General features: G+C 47.7%; 1 protein-coding gene across 4 annotated transcripts in view; it reads right to left on the reverse strand.

Moving 5' to 3' along the window:
- Trabd2b (TraB domain containing 2B) overlaps positions 1 to 20,984 on the reverse strand; it is a 229,963-nt gene extending 208,979 nt beyond the window's left edge. For all 4 annotated transcript variants that reach the window (XR_003848974.1, XM_029561932.1, XM_008829753.3 and 1 more), the window contains exons 1-2: positions 20,356 to 20,984; positions 17,766 to 18,326 (exon numbers count right to left, since the gene is read on the reverse strand). Coding sequence is in view for 3 of the 4 variants with exons in the window: in XM_029561932.1 (XP_029417792.1) it covers positions 17,766 to 18,326; positions 20,356 to 20,457 (663 nt within the window). In the remaining variant the exon portion in view is untranslated. The remainder of the gene's footprint in view (positions 1 to 17,765; positions 18,327 to 20,355) is intronic.
- Between the last annotated feature and the right edge of the window lie 6 nt (positions 20,985 to 20,990).

The following is a 20,990-nucleotide window of genomic DNA, read 5'->3' on the forward strand; positions in this document are numbered from 1 at the left end:
AGTAACTGCTTTCCAAAGTGAACAGGGTTGAAAGATGGAGGAGAATCTCACCTTACAAAGTAGCTCACGCAGCAGACCAAGGCTAACTTCACTAGTGTATACACTCACTGTCATGTGATGACAGCACATCACATGTGGTCCTCCTCCTCCAAACACATAATTTCAGTCTAATTGTGAGGGGGAAACATCAGATAAATCTCACCTGAAGGATAAATATCTGAGCAATATTCAAACCTACCAAGGTCATCTCAGGCTATCAAGGAAAGTCTGAGAAAATGTCAGAGTCAACTGGAGTTTAAAGAGATGAGAATGATGAGTTACGGTACCCAAGATGAGATCAAGGAACAGTCAAAAGAAAAGAGGAAGATTAAGGAAATGCAAGTGAGGTATGGTGTTTAGATAATCACGATGTATCAGTATTGGCTCATTAACTGTGACAAATGTACCCTATTACATAAGATGCTAATGATGGGGGAAGTGGATGTAGGGAACGCTCAGTCCTGCCCTCATAATAATACTGCAAATCAAAACTGTTCCCCAGTCAATGGTTTATTTCCAAAATACATTTGTTCAGTGAATAAATGTACAGCAATAAACATGGCACAGATATTCTGGTGTGTTCTATGAGGGTTTTTTAAGCTCCCAAAGTCTGTTAAGCATTGCCTGGGGCAGACAGTTTGCATCATTTCTTTTTTAACAACACATTTGAACTGCTGTAAAGGGAGCATCAGCCCATCTTAACCGACCTGCTAGTGGTTAAATGAGGATAGTTTGGGTCAATGGCAAAAATAACAAAGTCTGCCCTCCTTGACAATGAGTCACAGTTTCCCTTACTCTTAAGCCCATCCAGCCTCACATGTGCCACTGAGGGACTACTGTGCATCTGAGCCCAAGCTTGGCTTCTTAGCCAGCTTCTGTCCTACATGAGCAAACAAAAGACTCACTTCTGGGGTCAAATGTTGCAGCACGGACCACAAATAGCACAGGTGTTCAGAGAAGACCAATTGTGGGAGTGGGGGCAGTCAAGAAATACCTCCTGCAGGAAGGGCCAGCCTTGGAAACAGGATCTGCAGAGATAAGAGTGAGGGGAAGGACATTCCAGGGAGCCCAGAGTCCAGGCTGCAGGGAGCAGTCTAAGTAGAGCTTTGGGGTCTCATAGAGGGGCAGGGGAAGAGGAAGCTGGTCAAGTGGATTTAAGCCAGTGTGTACAGGCCAGACCAGACCAGAAAAGGCCTTCAGACCTCAAGGTGTTTCTGCTTCGTTCTTTTCCATATGTTGCCTACATTCTTTTTTCTCCCCTACTCACCCGAAAGCCTCCCAGGGCAAGATGCTTTCTGCCTTGTCTCAGCCTGAGCTACAGGGCCTTGCACATAAATAAGGGTTCAAAGAAACTGATAGTGCATAAAGACAAGAAAGAATTTAATAAATAAACTGTAATCAAGGAGCTGGGACTTAAACTTTCACACAAGAGGGTGGTCTTTGAGGCTTGCAGAAAGACCCACAATCATGTTTCCTCCACAATCTCTCCCACGCCACCCCTGCTTTGCTGCCTTCACTTTCCTTTGCAGATTTCTTACTAATCATTTGTGTACTTACTTCCTGTCTGTCACCTTTCAGTCATTCAGCAAACATTAACGGATTACCTGCTATATCCCTGGCATGTCTTAGGTGCTAAGGATTTGGAAAACAGGGACAAAAATCTGCACTCATGGAGTTGATAGTGTCGTGATGGGGGAGAGAAGCACTGTACAGGTAAAGGATACAGGTTGTCAAGGGGAACAGGAACTGTGGAAGAAAAAAGGAAGTTCAAAGTAGTGCATCGTGCAGCAGGCACAAAAGAATTAGTGATGAGGGTATTGTCCAGGTTAATCCAGTTCTCATTTTTCCCTCTCTCCCCCCACCCCTGCCTTTGTCTTTTCTTTCAGTGCTATGGATCAAATCCAGGACTTAGGGCATGTTAGGTAAGCAATCTACCACTAAGATCCATCCCCAGCTCTAATCCATTTCTTTTAATTAAACTTTTCATTTTGAGATAATTGCAGGCTCATATACAGTTAGAAGAAATGTTGTCCTTTATCTAGTTTCCCCCAGTGGTGACGTCTTACATAACTCTGGCACAATATCAAAACAGGAAATGGATACTGATACAATCCAATAATGTGGTTCAGGTTTCATCAGTTTTACTGACCTTACTTAATGTACGTGAATGTGCACAGCTGACCGATTCATTCTATGCAATTTTAATGGCTACTTCCTTTGTTAAGTTAGGGAGTCAACTTGAAGAGTTGAGAGCTGGAGGAAGAGTTGAAGCAAACCACAGGTGGTCCAGCATGCCTGAGCTCCATTTACCCAGGCTACCATTTGAGAAGGCAGTCATGCTTATCCCCATTTTCCATAGGTGAAAATGCAGAGAAGGAACTTGTTGGAAATCCCCACAGCTGATGGGCAGAGAAAACAGCCCCCAACTCACAGTTATCCTTTCCTGGAGCTCTTTACTGAAGCCAAGAATGGGCAGAATGGGAAAAAACAGAGGACTCAGACACCAAAGGAAGGACAGACTCCAGGAGATACTGTAGGGGTGAGGAAATGAGGAAGGAGTCCCTGGGTATTCCTGGGATTCTGAATCAGTATCTACAGGAAGTAAAGGAAAGTTAGAGGTGCCTAAAGGAGCAGAGAACACAAAATCCCGGTTCAGGCCTAATTTTATGTGCCATCTTGAGCAAGTTGATTTATAGACCTGGGCTTCATGTACCTCATAGGTCAAGGGGCTGGGGTGATCACCCCATCCTACTATTATCTCAATGTCTGTGGCCTCCTCAAATTCATATGTCGAAATCCAATCTCTAATGAAACTATATTGGGCAGTAGGACCTAGGGATGTAAGTAGTAAATGGAGTCCTTGCACATGGGATTACTGCCCTTATAAGGAACTGAAGAGACTCAAATTCTCCCCTTCAACCATATGAACATACAGAGGAAAAGTGCCATCTATGAGCCAGGAAGTCGTCATCACCAGGCACCATGGCAACTGGTATCTTGTTCTTGGACTTCCCAGGCTCCAGGCAGTAATAAATTTCTGTTGTTTCTAAGCTATCCAGTTCATGCTACTTTGTTATAGCAGCACAAACAGACTAAGACAACCGTGCAGGGTTGCACCACAGTCAAGCAGAAAAGAAGAGGTAACTCTTTATAAAGTACAAATGCTTGAGTCAATTGCCAAAACCAGAAACAAGGAGCCCAAGCCAACTGCCTAGCCTGTCTACAGTCCATAACTAGGATGACTGGCTGGCTTGCCCAGGATTAAAAACACAGAATTTAGGTCAGCACACATAGAGGCTCTTGCTCTGTTTATAAGAAACAGAGAGTGTGTGTTCCTATTAAATGCCTTTGAATCCCAGTGAGAGTGGGAGACCCAGGGCTGTTTATGGCCTTGGCTATTTACTTTTCTCATATACAAATCAGCTTGGGTGCCGTCAGAGCTGACGCCACCTCACACTGTGGCCCTCTGACGTCCCAGCGCCTCCCTGTGCCCCACACATGGTTTGAATTTATTGGTTTTAGCAGATTTCATTTATATTGTGTGAGGATCATGGAATGACCAGCAAACAGAAGCTCTGATCTGTGCTCTGGGAAAAAAACAAAACAAAACATAGAAGCATGAAGAAAAAGGCTGCTGGGGAGTGCTGGGACGATCCCTCCCATACAAGCAAGCAGCAGCTCCCATTTACAGGGTGGCCCAATCTGAGCCCTAGGGCTACTGTGGGAACTAGGGATCAGTGGGTTACCACAGTCTCCATGGCCCCATTAGGAGATGGTCAGAGCATGAGAAGGGGAGAAGGTTCTCAGTGATCAGAGCAACCCAAAGCCAAAACACAGTAGGACAGAGGTGACAGCTGAGATATTTGACTTCCCAGAGTCAAACAGCTAAACATTTGGGTACAGTGGTAATTGTGGGGAGGTACAGGGGAAGGGATTTGGGATTTTCTGCCTTCCACCCAGATACTCAGCGGTGATATGGAGATATGGCTGATAATTTTACAGTTTACATAACCCTTGAGTGTGTGCTCACAACCAAGCCCTGGGGGAATCCAAGGTCATTAGATGAGGTTTCTATCCTCAAAGAACTTCAGGTCAAAGGAGGAGTCAGAATAGAAACATTTAACAAACAAAATATAAAATGGGGCCAGTGGGGCCAGAGTCAGCTGAGGAAGTGACTGTGTAGCAGTGGTATGGTTTCTGGTTTACCAATCTCACCCCACAAAAGGGGCTCAGCTAGAGGCAGGCCTGCCCTGGTGCACACCATCAAACCCACAACCAGTGTGCTTATTCTCTGTGGATGAAAGACTCTCCCAATGTCTGACATCTGCTCAGGCAGCATTCAAGAACTATGAAACCCAGGCTAACTCTACTTTGAAGAGGTAGCATCCCCCTAACCTGCCATCAAATAGAGTCCTATGAAATGCAGAGATTATGTGATTCCATTCAGGTATGTTAGAAATAGTGGTCAGAGTGTCAATCTCCACTTGTAGGTTCTCTAATAAATAACCCCAACTGGAATCATTCAGTTTACTGCACCATCTAAGGGCAACAATGGGCCAGCAGTGGGCATATCCTGCATCCAATGGACCAGGGGAAGGAACTTCATAGGGCAGCCCCTTTCTCAGACCAGAGGGCTTGAGAACATACAAGTAAGCCTGGGTGAGGTGTTCCAATCTAACTGATAAGTGAATCAGTCAGTGAATCAGTCATCAACCAGAAGAAATATTGAACTGCTGAAGATGTCAGTGGGAACAGTGCTACTGTCAATGTACCAAGGACCAAGCCCAAACTTACTAACATGGCTGCAAGGGCTCCATGATGTGGGCCCCATGTGCCTCTATGGCCATGTCTCCCTGTGGTTCCCACTAATGCTCTGATTGTGGTATACAGTAGAACATCTACAACTACCCAGAAAATTCCTTGACAGCAGGGATGTAGGCTCAGCCCTCTTGGAAGCAGGCATAGGACCTCCAGCTGACCTCCAGGACTCTGCCACTTGGAGATGGTAGTTAATAGTGATAGACATATAGGAAGTAGCATTCCACACAGCGACTCCAGCGAATCTCATAGGAAATCCTCAGGGTTAGGGGTGGCCCTCTATCACAGTTCCTGACTCTCATGTAACACGATGCCTCAGAGCAGAATCCTACCATCCATACAGCAGTTGTTATGGATGTGGATGTGTAACCTCCAATCCTGAGCCAACTGCCATCCTTCACCTGCAAGGTCAGTGTCTGCTCTCAGTCCCAAACACAGACCTCTCCTGTGCCCCTCACCCTAGTTCCTGGCAAGAATACTCTCTCTTTCTCCTTCCCAGAGCTGCAGACTTCCTCACGAGGGAACTCAATGGTCTCTGAACTCTGTCTTGTCATGCTCACCCGTCATAACTTTAGTCTCAAAAGAGCACCCCCCCTCCTCTGGGGCACAGCCCCTTGTCCATTAGATGTAGACAGGTGGAGGGCACAGGCTGTACAGGCAGGCTTGCATGATTTCAATTCCAGACCCTCCACTCATTTGCTACGTGTCTCTAAGGCAAATGGACTGCCCTCTGAGCTTCAGCTCCCTCCCCTGTGAAATGGTGTTGACGCTGAGATCCTGAAGTTATGCAGTGCATGCAAGGGACTCAGAATCATTCTTGGAACCTCTGTTGTCATGTTAAGTGTCCCCTTCCCACCAGCCCCACATTCATCTTGAACCTCCAGAAACTGGATTTGAACCTGGCACAGGGCAGTTCCTAGAAGTGCCTGCCAAGCAAAAGAAAGAATAAATGGATGGATGGAATACTTACTGATAACTAATCTCATTTGCTAGATATTTCCAGGGTATTTCTCTTCAGGAGAAAGCATAAAAGGAAACTACATGTGGGATCAGTTCTGCTAGAGCACAGAGGTCTTGCTAATGAAGTTCTGCCAGGTTTTATCCTACCCGACCCTCCCAGGAACTCTGATTTCTGTTGCTTATTAACACCCAGTTGTCTATGCACTGGAGATAAAAGGATAATTAGACAAGGAAGAGCCCCTTTCATGGACACAGCTCAGCCTCCAGTCTAAACTTCTGAATGCCTCCTTTTGGTGTGTCTCTGCTCCAAGAAACAGCAGGAGACCAAGGAGAGACTGAGTCAAAATGGATTTGGTCAGACCTTGCATACCATAGATGATCAGGACAAAATGACCATGATCTGGGGTGATCAGACCACATAGTTCCCATCAGGATGACCAACCAAATGGCTGTTCCCTACTCTGGGTGAAAGTGTGTCAGGGTGCAAGAGAGACTAAGGGACAGAAACTCATCTTTAGTACAGAATGGGCATCATTCAACACAGGCATCCTAACAGCAGGCCAGTAATTCTAAGTAAAATGATTACTAGAACCACCACGGTTAACATTCTTAGCCACAGGCAACATTTGCACCTTGGAACAACCCCATGGACAAATATCACTGTGAGCCACACAGTTTTCAGATGAAGAAACAAGAGCTGAGCCACCCGCCCAAAGCAGGAAGCTTGAATTCCACCTCCAGAATAGTTTCTTGTTTAAGGCATCAAAACATCTAAACTGAAATCTGGGCTCCCTTACTTTGCATGAAGTACTTATCCTCAATTTCCTTAAAATGGGGAAAATAATACCTTTTGGGATTGTTTTAGGAATTTACTGTGATAAACTGGCAGCCTAGCACATAATAGAGAGTAAGTCATGATGGCTGTCTTGGGAGTTGGGGGCGGGGAGATAAGCAAATGAGGAGAGAGGGGAAGGCCTTTTTTTCTGCCTGCTCCCTACATTTTCCCATCCCGGTACCTTTGCTTAGCAGTCACCTTCCTCTTGGATAGCCTTTTCCATTCCCAGCTCCAAGACCTAAATCCAGATCCACCCTCAGTCTCTTTCACTCTCTCAAAGCCACCTTCACCAAGCAGCCCACATTCCTCTCATTGCCCTCCTAGCAAAGCTATTCTGACAGAAGTCAAGAACATGAAATTTCCTTCAAGACCAGCAGCTGGCCTTAGTCTGGGGACTTTAGTGCTGAGTCAACCAAACATCCCAGGCAAGATCAAGCACAAAGACTGAGTTTTGTGACCATGGAGGTCCCAAAATATTCCAGTTTATCCAAGCCATGACCAATCCACAGTTCTTCAAGCTGCATACAGAACCTGGTGTTCAAAAAAGGCCATAGTCAGTGCTAGAAAAATGGCTCAGTGGTTAAGAGCACTGGCTCCTAGAACCCACAGGGTGGCTAACAACCACTTAAAACTCCAGCTCTAGGGGATCTGACATCCTCTTCTGGCCTCTTCAGGCACTGCATGCAAATGGTGCACTTACACATATACAGGCAAAACACTCATACACACAAAATAAAAGTGAATAAAGGTTGGGTGTGGCACATGCCTTTAATTCCAGTACTTGGGAGGCAGAGGCAGGCAGACCTCTGTGAGTTCAAGGCCAGCCTGGTCTCTATAGTGAGTTCCAGGCCAGCTGGGGCTCCAGGGAGACCTGCCTCAAAAAGACAAACAAAACAAAACAAAAAGTGAATAAAAACACATTTTATAAAATGCTCATAGTCTAGGAGCCTTTACATTGGGCAGGAAGGGTTGTCTAGGACAGAAAGAAAAACTCTGGAGAGTGCATGCAACCATGCAACTGGGACATAAATGGTTGGAATAATCATTGCCAAGTAGACTTTTGTCACTTCTCAAACTCAAGGTCAAGCAGTTCAAAGAAAAGAAATCCCCATGTGGAATAAGACTTCAAAAGGTGAGGGAGATTTCAAATTGGGCTCTCCCAGCTTCTAAACCAGCCTTTTAAATGTGACCCAAGGCTTAAATGACTAAGGGACTCCCAGCCATACGAAGTCCAAGGAGATAACAGCCATCAAGCAGAGAAGGAGGAAGGGATGAAATGGGGAGCTGGGCTTTATCTTTGCACCGGGGCTTTGAGGACAGGGCTGGGCTGCTCCCTCTCCTCCCACAGAACCAAATCTTCCTGTCTGAGGGGCTCTTGGAAGTATTGCAGCTGTCTGTCCTCAGAAGCAAGGGGAAGGTGTAGTGCGTGCTGTGCCCCCAAGTCTGCAGCAGAGGAACCCTATACTGGAGCAATCTCAAGCCAGGGCACAAACTGGTGCAGAGACAGATGCTTGGCCACAGAGACCTAAGCACCCAACAAAGCATCAGTGTCCTCCAAGATCCCACCTTCCTTCCAGTGCCATATGAGCACAGCTAGCCCCACTGGTGTTGTGCTAAGGCAGAGGTGACTAGAAACCAGGCAGAGGGTTAATACCTTGAGGACCCACTTGCATTTCTGCCTTTAAGGTGGCCACCTCCAGTCTCCCGAGCTTAGAACCCAGGAAGGCTCCCTGGGTGTTTGCAGGACTGGGGGAGTTGTGCATCTTCTATGCTCCAGCAGTCAATTCCTGCCCTGCCTCCCTCATCCCACAGCAGGGTAAGGTGTGCCTGCTGACCACTCCTGCCTACAAAAGGAAACCCCTGCATTTCTCACTCAGTTCCACTTCCAGAACTCCTCACACACATCCTGTGTATCTGGTGCCTAGTAGGAACTAGAAACATTTCTGGAAAAATTGTACATTAATGGTAATTTATTTGACAAAATAATGAGCTATGCATGTGTCAGTGTGGTACTATATTATAGTGCTTTATACTAATCAGTCCTCACAGAAATCCCAGGAAGTTGATAGATGAGGCAAAAAGAGGCTATATAACTTGCCTGAGGTTATTTATAGTCCTAATAACTTCACTGGAGGCTCCCCAATGAAGAGGGCTCCTGAGCTAAATCTGCACTATGATGTATAAGTTTAGGTAAGGATTAATTTGGTAATTAATTAATTTAATTTATCTGAAGGCAAAATCAGATCAGGATGTTGCTTTGAATGACAGAGGTGACCTTCTTGACCCCATGGGTAAGAAAGAGAGGAGCCTAGGAATAAAGGTGAGCAGGTGTGGACACTCAGACAGAAAGATGTATATGTGCACTGCCTACAAGAGAGGTGCTGGCAGGCTCCCCCATGAACTTCCCTGCCTGAGACAGAGAACAAGGCTCCAGCAGTACGTAGAGAGGGCACATATCCCAAGGCTGTCCAGCATAGGTGACCCCAGGACCCTGACATTTATGGGCCTCTGATGACTTCCTGGTTCTTTTGAAGGGTAGGAAGGGCACTCAGGGTGGGTCAAATACAACTTACCCATCAGTCCTTTCAAAACACAGTGCTAATAGCCTGCTACTATATTGTTACACCTAAAACTCAAGCTACTGAGTTGTGATCAGATGGTATCAGCCCACCAGGGACAAGGCACAGTCTAACTTGGTGACTAAGGATAAGTGTTGCTATAAAATGTGGGTTTTTTTTTTTAAAGGATCCCAAGCTTTCCCAGAGTGTCCTTTCCACAAGAACAGTCAAGTGAGGCTCCTCAGTCATTCAGATAAGTAAGAGTTAACCAGAGGATAAAAACTGGGAAGGGAGGTTGGGCATGATGGGACACACCTTTAATCCCAGCACTTGGGAGGGTGAGGCAGGCAAATCTCTGTGAGTTCAAGGTCAACCAGGAATACATGGTGAATTTTAGACCAGTCATAGAGCTACATAGTAAGACCCTGTCTCAAAAAGTCAAACAAAACAAAACAAAAAACCCAACCCAAACCAACCAACCAACCAAACAACCCAAAACAAAAAACCAGGTAGCGGCTGTCAGGTAGGAGAGTATATGATGTGACATGGAGCCATGACCAAGGACTATATGTGAAAGGAGGGAAGAAAGACCATATAGCTCAACCTCACAGAGTCCCCAAACTGAGAGGGTCAGAAAAAGGCAAAATTAGATGTTCTGAAATGACAAGAAGTTGCTGGCGGAGATAAGCCTGGACTGCTCTGGCATTTCAAGTAGTAAAGAGAAAAAAATGTTTTGTTCACAAGTGACAAAGAAGAGAAACAACAAAATATCCCAGAATGAAGAATAATGAATCCATTGGGATTCACAAGTGCTACAATGCTCCGATCAAATGGGTCAGGAACAGTGCTGTGGGCACTGGACATGTTTCAGGTGGGAAGTCTGTGACACAGAAGTTAAGACATCCTCACCTTTTAGCAGCCAAAGCAGCCAACATCTAACCATAGGCTACCCCACAGAGCTGGGTTTCAGACCTGGAGTACATTCAGTTCAATTCTGCAATCACTTATGAGCATGTTTTGAGCTAGGTTATACTCAGGAAAGAAAGAGGGCTTAAGTCAGAAAGTCAACTACAGAAGTGCTGAAAGAATGTTATAAAATTCCGTAAAGAATTCCATGGGGGAAAAGACTACATATGGCTGAGTCTGAAAGAAAACTCTGGGTCTTTACCAGGTGGTTTAGACTTAACAGCATTCTAGGAAGACTTCCTGGAGGAGGTATAGCTTTGAGCTGAGCCTCAAAGGATTCAGAAGCAGAGGGGAAAAGGAGGAAATTCCTGGAGAGGGAGGAGGCCCAGCAGAAGCAACTGTGTTTCCAAGCTTGGGGCAACAGGCTTGTGTTCCAGCGGATAGACTGCATAGATTTAAAAGCCTGCAGATCCTGGAGGAGCAGCCGGGAGAGACAGCTTGGCAACTATGAAGCAGAGCTGAAGGCTGGGCCACCGGCTGCCTGTGGATTAAGTGGGTGGACAGAGAGCCAGTGATGGGAGATAAAAGGGAGTGAAGTGGATAATATTTAGAGGCAAACTCAAGGGGAAAAGAGCGTCGGCAGTTCGGCTGGCAGGCTGCAGCGCTTGCCAGCATTCTTCAGTTTCCTCCCTAGGAAAGCTGCTTTACCAGGCGACCTCTTTCTGGCTTTGAGAGACGTCCAAATGGGAACTATTAACAAAGGCACGCTCCCAGTTTTATCTCCATCAGAAAGTGCTTTGGCGGTAAGAAAGGCTTTCTCTTAGGCCACTGAATGGAGAGTGGGTTGTAGGGGAAGGAGATCAGACATATTCACAGATGGGGCTTCTTGGAAGTCTTGAGAAATGGCCCCTTCCAACTCCAAGATTTTAGAAGTCTGCGTTGATGAGCTGAAAATGCTTCAAAGCTAAGAGGCTGGGATTTCATGACGTGAAGATTCTTCTGGTCCAAAAACATCTCAGAGCTGAAGGTTCTAAGATTTCATCATTCTCTGGTTCTCTGAGCCTCAGAGTTTGGGCTCCTGGCTAGAGAGTTTCTGAGTCTGGCAGTCTTGCTGTGAGTTTCTGATTCAAGCTCCATCCCCTTCAGTATGGAGGTATCAATGTCCTTTGACGGAAGTCCCTAAGCTATCCTGTACTCCTGATTCTCTGTTTGCCAGCCTGATACCAGCCCCCCACTCAGTTAGAACAGTCAAGGTCTAGATCAACCAGGTCACAGAGAGAGGACAAGCAGATCAGCACGAGCATTTTGCAAACAGCTATCTGGGCTAGAAAGAATCTGGGTTATACATATGAGGCTGGGTTACTGGAGAGACTCCCTCACCATGTGACATTCCCTTAAGGGTTCCTGGCCAGAGGGCTCTGGGTAGGAGGTACAGTAGGTGTGGGGGCTGTAGAAGTGCAGGTTCAGCTAGAGGCCCTATTTTCCAGCTCCTGTTCTAGAGCTATAATATGCCATCTAGGATAGCCTGTGGTGAATTCACCTGCAACCAAGAAGGTCAGAGAGAAGATAGCTTGTGTGGCATGAGGTCAACATAGAGTTCCCACTTCCTTGGAGGAAGTATTTGTTCCCTCTACCCTGGGAAGAGCACTTAGATCTGACAGGAGGCCTGTGGTAGGGCCCAACACTGTAGACTCCACGGTTGCCCATCACAGAGGTTCAGGGAAGGCTCCAACCCTCAGGGATGGGAATTCTGGGAGACCTTGCCGTTGATTCTGAAAGCTGCAAATGTGTGACAGAAGGAAGAGCAGGGTCTCTATATGAAGGGTGAAGAACAACATAGGAACAAGTATTATTTTAGATACTGTGGTGCTCAGTTTCCACTCTGTAAAAGAGGACTAGCAACATTCACCTCTCAGGATACAAACATAATGCACACTCAGGTAAATGAGCTCTCAGCAGGCAAAAACTATGCTATTCCGTCCCAGGCCTCTGTTCCCAGATCTTGTGCTGCACAGTACGGTGAGTGCTCTGGTTGAATGAGTAAGAGAGGGAAGGAAGGAGGGGAGCTTTAATGAAGGAGAGGATCAAACCTGGGCAGGGGTCCAACAGGCTATGCCACAACAGGGTAAGAGGCTCTGTCTGCTCTGGAGATTGGCAGTGGGATCACCCACTGGAACCAACCAGCTTCCTGACAGGTAGGCATTGGCAGCAGTTGACCAAGGACAAGCCTGCCAAAGATGGGTAAGTTAGGTTTAAAGTCGTGGTATGGGTTGGCTCAGACCCTCCAAGATATGGGGCCAGAGATGAGCATTACAGGAGGTAGAACTGGGCTGGTACTGGAAACTGCCTAGCCCAACACTGCCATGGAACAGCAGCAGGAAGAAGACTAGCCCAAAGATATAGGTAAGGTAGAATTGGGATGCTTGTTTTGAATCTGAAATCCCCATGCTTCTGTGCCCCACCAACATTCATATGCTGGTACCTAATTCCATAGTGTCCATTAAGAGGTGGGAGGGCTTTGAGAGGGGAGGGGAGGAGAGGAGAGGAGAGGAGAGGAGAGGAGAGGAGAGGAGAGAAGAGAAGAGGAGACTGGTTCGTAAGGGCGGATCCTCATGCATTGGTGCCCTACTAAAGAGGCCTGAGGAAGCTCACTATTCCCTTGTCCTCTGTGAGGACACAGAGATGTCACATCTATGAAGAAGGGGACCTTCATCAGGTACTGAATATTCTGGCACCTTGATCATGAACTTCCCGACCTCTAGAACTGTGAGCGATACATTTATGTTATTCATAAATTACTTAGTGTAAGGTATTTTGCTGGACTACCTCTCAGGATACAAAAGTAATACACACTGCACCTGGACCAAGACAACCTATTTAATGATTTCTGTGTCCCTGTCGGAAGGAATGGAGTTGTTAAGGGTTATGAAGGGAGTCTGTTGTTGTGGCTCAGGCAATTGGTCTAGGTACCACCTCTCAGGACGCAAAAATAATGCACACTCTCAGGTAATGAGCACTCAGCAGGCAAAAATTATGCCATTAATTTGGCTCATCTGGCTCACGCCATCTTTCTTTATACACTCATTTTCTCAACAATGCTGAATGATGGAAGGGAATAAAGGATGGTCACACCATGCTTGCTGACCATTGGTCATTCATTCAGTAATTTATTCTGTAAATATTCATAGTGCATTTCCTACTTCCCTATGAACAGTATTCAGATACAGAAGTTCTGGTTATATGAAAACTCAGGAGACCTTTTCTGTATTCAACTTTGCAGCCTTAACCTGTAGTAGGGAGCCATCTTTACAACGGTGTTTTGGAAAACTAGAGATGAATTTCAGGGAGACAGCTGCTACCTAGAATGTCTTTAGGAGCTCCACTTTTGAAATTACCAAGACATCTCCTATTTTGGAAGTACCTTAAGATCCAATTTATAAGATAGAGAAAAATAGTTTTCATACTTTTAAATTATCTTTTCTTCTGTATATATTTTTATCAATAAATGATAGCACCATACACATGCACACATATATACATGTACATACAAATTCACCAGATACTACCAGCTATGAAAAAACCAAAATCATTCCATTTTTTAGATGCCTGCAAAGGACATTCCTGAGTCCAAGCTCTGAGTCCACTCTGCCTGTGTGTCGTCACAGCCAATGACACAATTTTTTTAAGTCTCAATTTGCTGTCTTTGAACTAGATATGATGACAATAAACCTTTTAGCATTTCCCTGAGGACTAGGGTTAATATACTTAAGCAGTCCAAAGATGCACCCACCAAAGACAAAGGTCAGTAAACGATTTGGCGGTTTCTAACTCCCTGAAGGCACTGGAGAATTTTTATAAACATTTGGGACACTTTTATCAGGCTGCAGAGTGAAAGTTCTCAGATGCTGGTAGCCGCATATTGGCAAAACACAGGAATGGGCGGAAGAGCAGAGTCCTTCCTTGTTCTCATAGCATACCTGGAAGGACCGTATAACTCAGAGTTACAACCAATGCCTCCCCTATACAGTGTGTAGTGGCAATCAGTACCTGTCCTTGAAGGCAGCAAGCTGAGCTGATAAAGATCTACAGGTCACAGACTGTCAAAAGGTCTGGACTCAGAGCTGAAGCATCCTAGGTTCCCAAGGGCAGGGGCTTACCACCATCACGAATTTTACAGCATTGGCCATTGAACCCAGTACCTCAGTATTTCACACATAATAAGTAAGCACTCTACCACTGAGCTATATCCCCCAGCCTCTCTTTTATTTTTGATAACATGGTCTCACTGTGTAGCCTTGGTTGTCTCAGAACTCACTATATAGGCCAGGATGGCCATGAACTCATAGAGAGCCGCCTGCCTCTGCCTCCTGAGTGCTGGGATTAAAGGTGTGCACCACTATGCCTGGTCCTAGCCCTCCTTTTTTATTTTAGGACAGAGTCTCACTAAGTTGCCCAAGCTGGCCTTGAACTCACTGTGTAGCACAAGTAGGCTTGAACTTGGGATCCTCCTGCCTCAGTCTCCTGAAGATCTGGCATTACAGGATTTTGCCAACAGGCCTGACTCACCATCACTTCTTAAACAGTCCCGGTTTCCATTTAGTCCATTTAGCACAGTAGACATGGCCACTGGAAGAAGGGCTCAGTCCCTTCCCATGTAGCCCTTTTCTTTGCCTGAGCTAACTGAGACTCTGCCAGACACAACCAGCAAACTGGCTCTGTTCCTTATTAGTCATGTGACCTTGGACAAGTCATTCAACCTTTCTTGGTGCACACCTTAGAAAGCCATAGCGTTACTGTGAGAATTTAATGAAATGGAAACACATGCATGTGGAGCTTCCTGCTGGGTGCCTGGCACGTGGAGTTGATTAGAATGGTCCTATGGAATGCCAAGGCCAGAAGGGGCTTAAAAGATCACCTAATCCTGGTGTCTCATTTCACAGAGAGAAAACAGTGCCCAAGGAGAGGAACAAACTTGCCCAAGGTCACATAGCAAAATCATGGTGATGCTGAGTCTAGCACCTTGAGTTTATTTTGAAATGAAAGGTCAAAACGTATCACTAGACCTGCTCTTCCAAGCTGCGTAAGCTGAGCAGTTACCAACCTTCCAAGCTTCCGGTGTCCTTCTGCTTCCTTAAGCCCAATTTAAACTTTCCTTCTCTACTTAGTGAGCATAATGTGGTATTTCCAGAGGAGGACAAAAAAATATAAAAATAACTTAAAACACCAAAATCAAAACTAAAATCCCAGGACTTAGCACAAAGGCAGCCCTTTAAGCCTTTTCCTCACCTTCCTCTCTCACTGCCCACCCCCAAACATTTTGCAATAACAGCAATGCTTTGAGGAAAGAGAAAATAAGAATCTGACGTGCTTAACAGATATTTTGGTACAATAATGCGTCACAGATGTTCCTATCAAACTGTGCATGCGTGCATACAATTTTACCGAGAAGGCTATTGCATTTCTGACTTTCGGTTGTGGATCCCTAGCAACCCCATCTGCCTAGGTTCTGGAATCCCACTCTTCCACATTAGGCCACAGCTGCCCAAGAGGATGAAGGAGAGGTTTCATCACTTCCCTCCAAAATGATATCAGGACAAATTGGTGCAGTCAGGCTCTCTGGCAGGTGGTGAAGGGTGTGCAGATTAGGGACCTGAGAGGACTCCTGTTTTCTTTTGCTGGAGACTTGCTTTCTACAGCCCTTTCAAGAAGCTGGACCCAAGAACAATTTGAAGAGCTGGCCCAGGCTGGTGGTGGGGTGGGAGTGTTTGTGCAACAGAAACTGGAGTCTGTTTGATCTTCAAACATGGGCTTTGGAGATTGTCAGCGGGCTCCTGACTGGCCGATGAAGGGCTCTCAGGAACTTTTCCTAAAACATAAGCTCACACACTTCGCAGCAAATGTTTTCAACCTACCAGAGCCGTCATTTGGTTGAATAGCAATGTTTCCAGACCCCTGAAGAAAGATAGTTTTGTTGTTTTAAGAGAGACAGATTAAAGCCAGGGGCTGTTTAAGCAGAGAGCTCTAGTGCTCCCTTCAGCCCTTGTCAGGGTCCTCTGTGGTTGGTACAAAAAGAGTGTTGAGAGTGATGGTAGTTCCTCCACCTCCCCAAACCCAAAAAAGATATCTACGGAGGCCAGCCGTGAGGGTTCTGACCAGAGAGGCCGCCCACAAAACTCCCTCCAAAATGAGATGGGCGGTGAACGCGGGGGGGCCCCTGCCACAGATAATATCAGCTCAAGAGGCTGTCAAGGGGAAAGTTACTTCAGAAGCAGAGTGCCGCTCTGTTCAGAGGACTAGGCACTGGGGCAGAGAATACACAGGATTTTCCCTGTGGAGAAGGAGGCAGGCTAGTCAGAACCCTGCAGGGCGTGACTAACTGCCCCAATATTCCTGCCACCAGGGCCCTCTGGGTAAGGACTCCACAATTATGGGAGAGCCAGCAGGAGAACTGACAAACCCGCCTTTCATTTGGCCGGCAAATCAATCTGGCTTCTTACCTCCCCAGGGACAATATTGCATTTCCCCTGGAAAAACAAAGGCCAGAGATCTCAGGAAGGGGGATCAGTTTCTGCAGTGGTTTCCCTGGTGAAGAGCTTGCAACATCTCTGGGGCAGCAAGCAGGTTTGAGTCCAGTGGTAGTTTGGGGCCTAGTCATTTTATGAATCTGTCTCCTTAATGATGAGCACACATATCTTGGGGCTACACTTCACTTGGGGCATCATCCCAGATCCTGAACTGGAGCCTCCTGGTAGAAGTCACTAGCCCAACCAGCCCAGACCGGGGAGCTCCTGTCCTGGGATTGACAGCCCTGTTCTTTAGGCACAGATGTTCACTCACTGTTCCCAGGGCCTGAGAGTTGAATTTGGGACCAGTGAGTTGCAAATGACCTCTGCCCATGTAGATAGGCTTTTAATGACATTTTGCTGGATCGGGTCTCCAGCAGCCAGAGACTTTAAACTTCTTAAACCCCTCCCTTCTCCCTTGCCCCTACTCCCTAGGTTCAGAAATCAGAACTGTCCACCTTAAGCAAACACATTTCTCTGAAATTATTAACCCCCAAACTCTCCTTGCTGACTGGAAATTCTCTGTCTTAGGAAGGCAGTCCCAGGGTTGCAGTGCTTAGCAAAGGCCCAGGGAATTGCACAGTGTCTAACCTGAAACTAAGCAGTGCTGGTAGAGGTCACATGGACACCACTGTTCCTGCCAGCACAGCCCAGGCACAAGTCCTCAATGCTGCCTCCACACAGACACACCCACAGGTTTGTGTCTAAACATAGCCTCAGGACAGCCTTGGGCTCTGGGGACACAAGGACCTGGAGAAGCCTGCTGCAAACAAGCAACTCACTCCCTCTTTCAGTTTCTATTACTCTGATGCTCCTGGGGAAATTCCTTCTGCTCAGGGAAGCACAGAAGGTGGAGAGTGGCTATCCCCAACAGGGAACCACTGAAATGGAAGAAAACACCAAACTCTGGCTTCTATTATTTTCCCCTGACCCCAACAAAGCAACCCAGTGCTGTTCCAGGGCCAGAAAGAAGTATTTGCTCTTTGGGGGAGGACCTGGCTCTCTCTGCCTGTCTGCTGTAACAACACAAAAATCAAAGACCCAGGTACCAGGGGCTGCTGACTGGGCTGGTATGTGGGTTCCTACCTGGGAGAAGTTGAGCCCATTGAGGGGGTGACACTGCTCCTCAACCCGCTCTACTGCCCCAGTGCTCTTCTTCATCTTCTCGGCCTGCTGGGCCAGGTAGAGGTCCAGAACAGGCACACCCCGGGAGCGCACATCTGTCTCTGTGAGTGAATTCACCATGAGCATCACCCAGACCGGCCTCTTCCGCTCCCAGTTGCCCGCAATGGCATTGAATAGGTAGTCAGCATACAGCCCCTTGCCACGCTGCGCTGGTGTCATCCACAAGGGCATCATCAGCTTCACGTAGTCAAGATGGCGCTTCAGGCGCCAGTAGAGCTCCCGTGGCAGCACGTCCTGCAAGTTCTCCCCGTGGGGCAGTAGCTGGCAGCTGGCCAGTGCGGAGATGGTATAGGGGTCTGTGAGGTCCAGCTCAAAGTAGACTCTGGTGCTGGCTTGAAAGGCTGCCTTGGAGTTGTCAGGGATGAAATCCCAGACACGGGTGTAGGGGACATGGATGGTGCCAAACAAGTAGGCTGGGGGATGGCGCCGAATAGTCCACAGGAAGGAGTTCAGGTCCCTCTGCTGCAAAGGGAGAGGGGAGGAGAGGCAGAGCAGTGAGGTCAAAGAAGGCAGAGGACAGCCAGGGTTGTCCCAGAGGAGTGCCAGGGGGAGATGGGGCCAGAAAGCAGAGACCCTCTGGCAAGAGCTTTGCAAGTTGAAAGCCCCACCTTCAAATTCTGTTTTTCTTCTATCTTAGTTGAATAATCTTAAGTCAATCACTTGACATCCCATACTCAGTTTCTTCATCTATAAAATGGGGGTGAGAATGGGAGTTGTTGATAGTATTTAAATATATATATATATATATATATATATATATATATATCTCCCTCAGAGCAGTGCTGGGCACAAAGGAAGTGGGCAATGAAAGGAGGCTCTCTTTATGACTAGTTTTCACTGTTAGCGCCAAGGACTGCCACACCACCTGAGAACATTCATTCTTGGCCAAGCCAAACCTTTACCAGTGATGTTTCACATGGAGGGTGGGGAGAGGGGGACCAAAAGTCCTGCTCTGGCAAGAAAGGAGGAAGTTATATAACTTTTAACTACAGCCATTGGAAGACACATGCCAAGGGCACTTTGAAAGCAGAACGCCTATTAAAAATAGCATACCTATTTCAACAGCTACTTCCTATTCATTGGGGGGATAGGGTTTTCTTCTTGGAGGGCAGGTCTGGGTATTAGCTACTTTGCTCCACTAGTGGAGACCATAGATGAGAAAGTGCTTTAAAACCTTGAAAAGCCAAATCAAGTCTCAATTTCTGGTTTGGGAAAAGAGGATTCCATAGGATTAATCCCAAGAAATGTACATGTTCTGTGTGCTTTCCAGCTTTCTTCACCAAAAATGTGTACCTGGTATCCATCCCCAATTCTGTCATTTTCTATGACATAAGTGACCACCAGGGATGAGAGAGAGAGAGAGAGAGAGAGAGAGAGAGAGAGAGAGAGAGAGAGAATGAACTGACTTTAGGAACACTGATTAGGACTCGAGTAAGGAATATTTCTCTCAGGCAAAGCCATTTTTCATCAGAAAAGTCCTTGCAGGACCCACTAGCCACTTACAAACTTTAGGTCAACTTGTAAGATTTTTTCTGTTTGATTTTGGCACAAATGAAAACTATACATGGGGCAGGGGGAGACAGCAGCTTACTTTACCAACAAACAAAAACTGTAAATCTGAATACACGATACAGGAGTAGCTGTCAGCTAATGAGATCCCTGTTTCTTCTGCACAGGTGGTTGCTAGGTGCACCTTATTAGAGGTCAGCCTGCTAATGGGGCATCACAGAAGACCCTGAAGCAGTGTTCTGGTCTCCTAGCCTCCAATTCAGGTTATTGCCAATGCATTAATTTATATTTGAAGAAAAAGCTACTGGGGGAAATCAAGGGTTCCTGATTTGGGAAGGAAAATTGGGAGAATCAGTAGTTATGCGATCCCCCTCCCCCAAGGAAATATTAGACCAGCATTTCTGTCCTTTCCCTTCCTTTCCTCCAGATTCTTCCTCCTTTGCAGGAAACAGGAGCATTCATTTGGGACCATAGGTGCTGGGTGGGGCCTGAGATGAAGAAGGAAAGAGAAATGAGACTCAGCACCAGGGAGAGTCTGCCTTAGGTCAGAGCGGGGGGCGGAGGGGGGACGGGGGGGGGACCGGACAAGAAAGCCTGGAAAGACTGTGTGAGAGTGAGAGAAAGGACTGGAAATCAGAGTACAGAGAGGGAATGTGGGACAGTAGAGTCAGAAGCAAGCAGAGAGACCAAAAGTCTGAAGACAGTCAAAGCAGTCCCGGAGAGAAGATCTAAGCAAGATCAAAAGTGGAGAGAGTGTCTGCGAGTGGAGACTGGGAGCGCCCGTTCTGGGTTGAACTGGGCTGGGCTCAGAGCAAGAACCCTGGAGCGCAGATGCTAGGGAAGGGCGCCCGGGCTGTGCCTGGAGGGCGGAGGTGGAGCGAGTGGGCTGAGGTGGGTGAGGAAGGCAAGACCCAAACCATCGCCCCCACGGGGCTAGAGTGCCCAGACGGGCGGGAGAGTGGCAGGGCAGGCGCTCGCTCACCGATCCAGGCGGCCGGCACTGTCCTCCATCTGGGGGTTGCGGGCGGGCGCGGGCGGTGGCGAGAAGGGCTGCGAGCAGCGGCCCCGCCAGGGCGGTGTGCATCCTGCCCCGGCCCGCGGGACGCGGAGAACCCTCTTGGGCAGCGCCCCTTCAGCAGGGCGGGGAGCCCCCAGTTGGGCACCGAGGATCTTCTGGAGCACCGGGCTCCAGGCGCGAGATGCCGGGAGCCCTCTGGGGCGTGGCTGGATGTCCCTGTCGGACCTGGGGGTCCCTCTGGGGCGGGGCTCTGTCTGTTGGAAGAGGGGGAATCCTCTGGGGCGGGGCCCCTCACCAGGGCGCGCAGCCCGGTTGGCCGAGCCCCTGGATTCTGTGAGGACGCAGGATTCTTGGGGCTTGTGAGGTCCGGGAGCCGCGTCAGGGTCCTGGGGTACGCTGGGCTCCAGGGGTAGCCCTGAGATCCCAATCTCAGGTTATGCTGGTTACCCAGGGCGCGCAAGAGTCCCAGGGGTGCGCGGCGCTCCAGGGGGCGCGCAGTGGTACAAGTGCGGCGGAGGGCGCGGCGGGCGGGGGTCGGCTCTGGGGTGCCCGGCTGCCCCCGAGCCGGGCTCAGAGGGGCGGCGGGCGGCCGCGCGGCC

This window comes from Nannospalax galili, unplaced genomic scaffold (genome assembly GCF_000622305.1).
Source record: "Nannospalax galili isolate Female #2095 unplaced genomic scaffold, S.galili_v1.0 scaffold1734, whole genome shotgun sequence".
NCBI lineage: Eukaryota > Metazoa > Chordata > Mammalia > Rodentia > Spalacidae > Nannospalax > Nannospalax galili.